At 34.0% G+C, this 9,282-nt stretch overlaps 1 protein-coding gene across 1 annotated transcript; it reads left to right on the forward strand.

The window, feature by feature from the left end:
- The first annotated feature begins 192 nt into the window (after positions 1-192).
- Positions 193-9,171, forward strand: LOC132742367 (calcium-activated chloride channel regulator 4A-like). Its single transcript, XM_060730742.1, has 11 exons — positions 193-552; positions 1,213-1,352; positions 1,890-2,144; positions 2,756-2,953; positions 3,651-3,807; positions 4,867-4,958; positions 5,168-5,392; positions 5,694-5,961; positions 6,264-6,383; positions 7,873-8,112; positions 8,477-9,171. The coding sequence occupies exons 2-11, from the start codon at positions 1,329-1,331 to the stop codon at positions 8,743-8,745; spliced, it is 1,848 nt and encodes a 615-aa protein (XP_060586725.1). The 5' UTR covers positions 193-552; positions 1,213-1,328; the 3' UTR covers positions 8,746-9,171.
- The last annotated feature ends 111 nt before the right edge of the window (positions 9,172-9,282 follow it).

The raw sequence follows: 9,282 nt of genomic DNA on the forward strand, positions 1-9,282 counted from the left end.
CAAAACCACGGACGTTCCGTTAGCTAGCAGGATAGCTTCCGCACATGAAATAATTCAAAGTACTTGTCGGGATTCGAACCCAAAGCGGCGAGGGCCAGATGGTTTGAAGTCGGCGACCTTAAATCACAGAGCCACGGACGTCCCTTAAGTTTTGCAATTTTTATGACAATTTATTTTACATTTATCGCTACTTTTTAGGTTTCAAACATCTATCATTTCTCAAAAACTATTATTTAAACATTATTAAATTCATGTATTCCCTTTCAAAAGAAGTAACAATTTATTTGATTTTAGGCATGATGTGCCTTTAAAGCAATTTATGTCTGTGCGGTCTTAAGAATAATGTGTCACCATCCTTGTTCATTTAAGCAAAGTATTTTATCCACGCTTTCGCCCAATTCCGCTGGGGTGTGTTTCAAGAATACCCCGAAGAAGGTGAAAGCGAGTTTTATATATCAGTGACAAATGGGCGACCAGAGGCAATCAGATGTACCATACAGCTTAGAGGACTGGTACAGAAAAATGATTCCGCCCACACTATATGTTACTTACGTAAGTATTTCCAGTTCATCATGGTCATCATATTCATCATTACCATCATCATATTTATCATATACACTGTACAATATAAATGATGATCATAATCATCATCATCACCACCACCACCATCACCATCATCATCATCGTCGTCGTCGTCAATAATATTCATCATATAAATCATGCTCATTATGATCATAACCATCATCATCTTCATAAAAAATCATGTCTTCATCATCATCATCATATTCATCATCATATTTATCATATTCAGCATAATCACCATGACTATCATCATAGTATGTGGTTGTTCATAGTCAGCCTCCAATTTATAATCATCATCTTGTTGCTGTGGTCATAATGTAATCACAGCAACACAAATATTAGTAAACAGTTATTTAATGAACTCATTAAATTTTAGAAGATAACAACAGAGTAAAATGATTCTCAGGAATTTACAAAAGTGTTTCCAGTCACATATTGTCAAAAGTTTTATAGACCTAGTTGCAGGTTTATATACACAACTGTGTTTAGCTATCATCGTCTTTGGAATTTAATAAAGAATTGAGAATAAAACTATTTACTTGAAAGCAATAAAAGAAAAAATACGATTAAGTTACCGGTAGAGCGAGTTGACATTTTTTTAATTCTATGTTTAAAACAATTTTATTTAAGCATCTCAGGCACAGAGCGCTCACGTGGTGGCATCCGTCGACAATGTGACAGGCTTGTATGAACGCGAGTGTCTTTGGAGACCGTATCCTACCAGACAGAGAACAAAGGCATCTATAATGGATCACCAATATATCACTAATGTAACATATCTATATTTAATAATTGTGTTGATTATATTAAATAAGAAAAGAAATTAGATCAAAATAGTGATTTGGATTTTTAAATGGAAAAAAAAATTAAAAAATGAAAAACCAAATTGCAACCGGTAATTAATGTTATGATTGAATAAATGAAATACTCATGAAGCCCTAACATGCGATTTTTACTCGTAAAAATAATTCAATTCTAATTATAAATAGGAATATTCAATAGGCTGACTGTATCATTTGAGGACACTTATGTTTTAATTTCTCTTCCTTCAACTTCAGCTTTAACTTTAATGAATTACTTTTCAGCGTCACTGTTGTCATTTAGCTACTCTCTATCGTCCGTAACGACAAAGTTCCAATAACTACAACCGTACTCCGCAGACGATGTTAACATTTTTTTTTAATTTTCAAGTACCACACTGAAGTAAGATACATAGTAAGATACATAAACAATAGGTTTTCTAAAATACATGTGCCATGATTAATAAATATGATACTGAACATTTTCTGTCTTTGATATCTTTTAAGATCGAAACATTTTGCGACGACAACCATACGGACTATATGACAGAGCACAATTATGAAGCTCCGAGTAAACACAACAGACTGTGTGGACACAGAAGCACGTGGAATATAATTACACAAACAGACGATTTTAGAAATGGAAGAAATCCTCCTCATGGTCGTCTAGACGCTCAACTAGAACCGACTTTTATTGTAATGAGAGCGCCTGGAAGAAAACGCAGGGCAGCCATATTGATAGACCCGTCTTTGACGAAGCAGGTGATATTTTATATATTCATGTTAACAAAATAAGCACCAAGAACTTTAAAAGTTTTTGCATTTTAAAGGGTATAAAGCTATATTTTATGAAATATTTTTATAAAATTTATCAACAGTAAAATTATTTTGTTCCCATAATCTTATAGTCGATTCTCAAAAAAGTTGTAACATAGAATGTCTCTCTTATTCAACTATGCAGATATTATGCTTCTATCCTAAGTAGGGTTTTGCCCGTTAAGCAAGCAGTTTAGGCAAGATACTACCATTTTTCTTACATACAAGCATTTTTTAAGTATTTCTCTTCAAAATTCAAACAATATTTTTACCGCAGAAATATAGTTTTATACTCTTTAATATTGCTTATCTAAAAATTGTCCATTAGTACCTGGTATAAACATTTAACCAAAACATGAACGGTATTTTGTATTGTTTAAGACAAAAGATAAAAATCTAAAGATAGTATATATGATTTATTTCTATTAGCAAATGACATCAGTCAACTGATTTCTTAAAGTGAATGTAAACTAGTTTAAGGAATATAAAAAGTAAACGTATTTGCCTAATTGTAATCAGTTATATTTAAGACTGACATTCATCTGTTTATATTTTAGACTGACATTCATCTAACCATCGGCCATCTTAAGCAGGAATCATCCATCCATGATATAGAGATAGTTCTAGTAAAACATGTGGACGGCAGGATATCTCACCAGCAACTTCAATCTGTTGAAAATATTGAATCATATCTGAAACACCATTCACCTACATACAAAGTCAGTTTGACTGACCAAATTACACAGACAGTACAGGTAACTTGGTACAGGAAGAAAGGTTAAAGTAGCATGACTTTAGATTATGCTAAAGTTTCCCGAATTTTTTTGAAAATGTATTTCAAAGTTAAAAAAATATCAAGTAACGAAAAAGAAGCAATTTACACAATACAAAAAGCAATCACCACCCACGTAGATTATTAAGATAACTTCAAAATGATCGAAAATAACATTTACTGCGTTAGTAACGCAGTAGAAATATGGTTGTAAATACTGAAAAATTAATCATTTATCGCACATTACATTTAAGTTATTACTTCAGTCTTGAATTTTTTTACTTTTTCTAAAATCTTGGAACATTTTTATCAGGTTTGATTTTAATGAAATATTTTGGCTTATCTGGAGGTATGCATCTTTAAAATAACTAACCTTAGACATGACGTATAGTTGAAATAATTGCTGTGCACATATACATTTGTATTCATTCTGTACAACTGCCTATTTCGGAAAATTTTAAATACAACGGAAAAGAATTTGGAAATCTTACAAAACCTACAAATCCAACCGTCCCGGAACAACTATAATTATTTTTTTTTTCCAGTCTAATGAATGAGACGTTCTGTATTTTTTTCATAAGAATATAAGAAGTGAATTTTGCGTGTTGAGTGCACACACAAATTGACTATCTTAGCTTTTTTAAATCTTAATTCTTGTTCATATGTTTTCTTTATTAAAGATGATGGAAGAAGAGGCAAAAGAAAATGATACACACTTAATACTTGTCACAGACAAAGAATCATCTGAACTCAAGAAAATGCTGACCGAGTCAAAACAGAAGGGTTTAAAATTCTCAGCAATATTAAACAAATATAACCCCATTGCTGGTAACCTAGGTAAATACATTTTTAACTTTCAAAACTGGTAAAAGTGATATTATACGAACATTTTTAATAATGCTATATATTGTAAATTAATACATATTTTTTAGCTTCAAACGAAAACGATTTTAATGAAATGAAACAAACGTAAATGCATCGTTGAATCATTTCTCTGAGAACAGCATCTGTGTTCAGCATCTGTGTTCGAGCGTCCGTTCGTCCGTCCGATAGTCCGTCCGTCCATCCGTCCGTTTTGGTTTAAACAATATGTATTTCTTCCTTGTTTACAATACAATATTACAAATTTATAAAACGTATAAATGTATAAATTGCACTTATGATTGAGTACTAGTATCCATTTGTTTTGATTGGACTCTACAGCCTTCTTTTCAAGCACAAAGTGTTATAAACGATCGATTATTCAGCCTTCTTTACAAAGATTTGATTAAATAATAATAAAAACAATGATAATTATGATAATTATAATAATAATATAGAGGATATTTGTTTGTTTCAGTGTAAGATCGAAAAATATTTCACCGAGTGAACACCAGATGCAATATTTTCCACGAGTGGCGTAGCCACGAGTGAAAATATAATAGCTGGGGTTCACGAGTGAAATATTATTGATCTTACATGTAAAACAAACAAATTTTCTGTTTATTTCATGATTCTTTAACGATTTTAACACCATTTTACTGATTTTTGCCGCGTAACGTCATGCTGTTATCTTCATGACGTCATCAAATAATGACGTCACAATGTTGAAGCAAAATATAATTCCATGATTATTTTTAGATTTTAGATGTTTTTCAGCACAACGTTCGTAAATATTTACGAACTACAGTTATCACGTACATTTTTTTTATGATTGACTACATTTCCGCTGAAAAAAACATTCATTAATGATAAATATTTTATTTTTACGCCAAATATAGTTCGGCTACTGTGAAATTATATTTGGTAATCATTACTGTGAAATTATCAGAATATAATTAATCGTTATAATTCAGTAATCTACTGCAAAACATGTAATAAAATGATGTAAACAACAACTGCGATTTTGTATTTCAGACAATCTTCATACTGTAGGAAAGAAAGTTGGACATACTCTTTTAGACAGGTTAAGGAATATCATCCTAGAAGAAACACCAAGAAAAATAGTTGTAAGTATACTTAATACATTTTATTTTTAAACTACAGTAAAAGTAATGAAAACATCAAAAAATGGCCGCTGAATGAGAAAAAGCAAATTTTTAACTGATTAGTGTTCATTTTTGAATTTCAAACAATGATGTTTTAAATTATAGTCAGCAGATACTTTTCAAATAGCTTTATACACATACATAGCAAATACTATACTTTTACATTTCAGATTACCACGGATTCAATACATCTGTCAAACATGGTACCGGTTTCAAACTCTGTATTGATTGATCAAACATTGGTGAATCACGTGACATTCATATTTCACTATGACACTGACCAGCCGAACATAGATCTCAGATCACCGTCGGATGTTATTTACGGTGTGGAGGACGATGTATGTACTATAGATTATGATCTAAGAGTGATTAGATTTCATCTGGAATTCACAGAGGTAAGGGTGATATGTATTTTTTTCTAAGCTTTGCAATCTTTCGTAGAAATTATCATTGTAACTGAAGAGTAATGGTTTTGGAAGTAATAAGAATTTAATATATATAAACTTTGGATTTGAAACTAGTAGCATGTCGATAATTTTCCTGGTATAGTTTATTTTTTAAGGCCAATTCTTTCTTTCTAATGTTTAAACCAGACTTTTTTTCAAAAGTAGAGTATAACGAATAATATGTGCAAATAAACATGTGCTTACGGAATTGGCATATTTGCATTCTTATAGACAATATGTTTTATTAAAGGTAGGTACATGGACATATACGGTGATGCAAACATCCCGGAGTTCTCAGAATGTGCGTGTTACAGTAATATCAGAAGAAGAACAAACCGAAATAGACCCAATTGTGTTGAAACATTCAGTAAAAACTGGCAAAGAATACGAAAACGTCATTTTACTACATGTTGATGCAATGCAAGGTTCGAGTCCATTAACAGGTTTAACAGTTGTGGCCAAGATAGAGACACCGGAAATGAAAGTAGAACATGTCACTTTACTGGACAACGGAGCAGGTAAATAAATCCCTTTAACATTCAAATAAACCAAATCCCTAACAGAGTTGCTTTAATCTTACCGCTTAACCTGCTAGAACCAAAAATAATTAAACTAAACATTCCATGGTAACTTAAACAATTTTCATATCTTTTGACACTGCAAAACAGCGACATTTACCGAATTACACCTAGACTTTGAAAAATATGATGTTATATAAATATTTTTACATTTTATATTGTTGAAAAATTATGAAATATTATAAATATACAACAAGTTTTCATCATCTTCCAAGTTACTTATTTGCACCAATCTGATTCAGGACTCGACATTTCTAAGAATGATGGAATATATTCACGTACATTTATTGCTCCAAGAATCAATGGATCATATCACGTGACTTACATGGTTACAAGTAACTCTAGAGGAGACACACAGAAAGGTAAAGCATCCACCAAAGACAAAAAGGTTGAGGTTTTTGATTTGTTTGATTTGTTTCCCTCTATATTTTTTCATAGTATATCTTTACACAAACATACAGTGTACAAAAAAGTTTCAATCATTTAATATTTTACCAAATGCAAGAAGAAAAAACAAACTAATTCTGTGTGTTGAAAAATCAAAGTAAGTGTACACCACGGCTTTGTGTAGAAAGTAATAAGCTGAAAATAAAGAAAAACGTTCCATTGTTATTGAAGGAATGTTAGAAATGGCAGAAATGGAAACAGAACCCATAGATCCCTATTCTGACCTTTCATTTGAAAACCACAAACATTGACATGTGTTCTTTTGTAAAGCTACAGTCTCACTTACATCCCGGCAGAGCCCCGGTAGACGTCCGGGGTGATCCGGGAACGAACGGGGTACGACCGGGAACAACCGGGGTACGTCCGTAACTCTGCCGGCAACGTCCTGGATGATCCGGGATGATCCGGGAACATCCGGCATTCAAACCCGGATGGAATAAAATATTTAATATCCCCGGGGTGGTCCGGGATGATCCGGGAAGGTATAGCTTTGCCGGCTTCATCCTTAGCTCTGCCGGGAACGACCGGGGTTATACCGGGAAAGCACCGTAGCTCTGCCGGCACAAACCGGGGATGATCCGGGGTATGATATAGCCGGTAGAGCTACGGTCGAGCTACGGTAGAGCTACGGTAGAGCGCCGGTATATGCCGGCAGAGCCCCGGTAACTACAGGCAGAGCCCCGGAGGATAAAGGTAGAGCTACGGTTGATCCCGGTAGAGCCCCGGCAAAGCCCGGATCATTTCAAAAGAATAACGACAATTTGCGATGATTGCACTTGTTTGCATTAAAAGCCTTCCCATTTCCCTTCTATCCAGTATAGCATAAGAATTTTTCAGAAAATCATCATGAATTACTATTCTGAAATAATAAATATTATATTAGATAAAAATTATGTTTCAATGTTATCATTTTCGGGCGTTTTCAATCCACCGGGGTTCTATCGGGGCTCTGCCTGGATCGTCCTGGGCTCTGCCAGGGTTCTGCCTGGATCGACCGGGGCTCTGCCTGGGTCAACCGGGGCTCTTCCGGCGTCATCCGGGAACGACCGGGGAAGCACCGGCATGAACCGTAGCTTCACCTGGGCTCTGCCTGGATAATCCGGAGCGCATCCTGGGTGGTTAGTAGGGAACTACGGAAGTGCTGCCGGGGTAAGTGTGACCGCAACAATAGTTTCATCCCGGATCGTCCCGGATCATCCCGGTTACTTACCGGGATGGTCCTGGGCACTGCCGGGAGTAAGTGAGACTGAGGCTTAAACAAATACTTTGTGATGAAATTCTTATTGAAATGCACTAATAATTTGACTTAGAAAGGTAAGGGTCATATAAAGATCTATCCATTAACATCAAATTCAGTTAAATAATTTTGATATTTTACTTATATGTGATGTTCTTTATCAACAGAAAAAGGTTACACAAAGAAGGATAACACTCATAGTCTAATTGAGAGCAATTTTCAGCGCCAAATACCAGCTGGTACAGTACACATCAGTTGTATAGGGATAAACGATATGCATGCCAAAGATCGTGACGTCATACCTCCATCCAGGATGACCGACTTGGAAGCAGTAACGTTTATTCCATATAGGAACAGTATTGTACTAAAATGGACAACACCTGGTGATGACTTTGATCATGGAAAACGTGAGTACTTCCCCTTTATATCAAGATCCCTCTTATTATACGATTTAATGTGTTTTAAGATATATTTCAAGTGAGTGTAAAGAAACCACTCACGCGTTTTTAAAAACGGAATGGTTAACTTGTTAAGGACTTGTACTACGATAAAAGTAACTGCACTCATTAACATAATAACCACATATTTCTGATAGATATACAAGTGTTTATATGGTATTATATCTTTTTGACTAAAGGAAAAGGAAAGAAATCAAATTATGTTAAACGGATATATATTAATCTTTAACTTCATTATATCTATATTTATGCTTCAGTCATCATAGATATCTTTTTAGATATTCGAACAAGTACTTTAGTTGTATTATTTCAGCTTTCGGCTACCACCTTTATATAGGATATGACATCAATAACGTACGCTCGTTCCTAAAATATATTTCTACCGGAAGTTATGATGGCACCGGACATGTTGCAAATGAGACGATTGCTGGGAAATCAAGCGCCACAGAGACTGAGATCTTTTTGTGGGACGTCAAGGTGTTTGCTCGGACATATGTGTTCGCTGTGCGTGCGTTCGATGACAGTGGTAACATCGGGGATATTTCAAATGTTGTTACCACGACAACTACTTTAAGACCATAGCGGTTTTCTGACTTCCTGTAAAAAAGTTATTTTTAAATTTGTATATCTCTATCACTTTAAGTATGACCTCATTGTTTTGAATATTATGTCTCAGGTTGGCGGTTCTATGCTGTTATTTTGATTGATATTAATTTCTCAGGTACATGAAGTTGTTACGTTAATTTGTTGAATAATTGCTCAGGTACATGAAGTTGTTACGTTAATTTGTTGAATAATTGCTCAGGTACATGAAATTGTTACGTTAATTTGTTAAATAAACTAAATAAATTTGTAAACAAGTAAAGTTTGTCATTTATATATGCTGAAAATGACAATTTCTTCATACATACTACCTTAATTAAATGAAAAGTGATTTTGGCTGTTGGTGAGAGCGCTTTACATTAAGATATTCTCAACGCAATAGCAGAAATATTGTGCACATGCGTGCTCCGTGTAGAACAAAAAAGTGAGACCGTTGTAGAAAGTGTAAGACTCAATTTTATGTTCCTGTTAATATTTCAGGGGAAGGCAATAATTTAAAAATGTATAAGCAAATAA

The sequence above is a fragment of the Ruditapes philippinarum genome, unplaced genomic scaffold, assembly GCF_026571515.1.
Source record: "Ruditapes philippinarum isolate M1 unplaced genomic scaffold, ASM2657151v2 ctg1363_1_1_1_1, whole genome shotgun sequence".
Classification (NCBI taxonomy): Eukaryota; Metazoa; Mollusca; class Bivalvia; order Venerida; family Veneridae; genus Ruditapes; species Ruditapes philippinarum.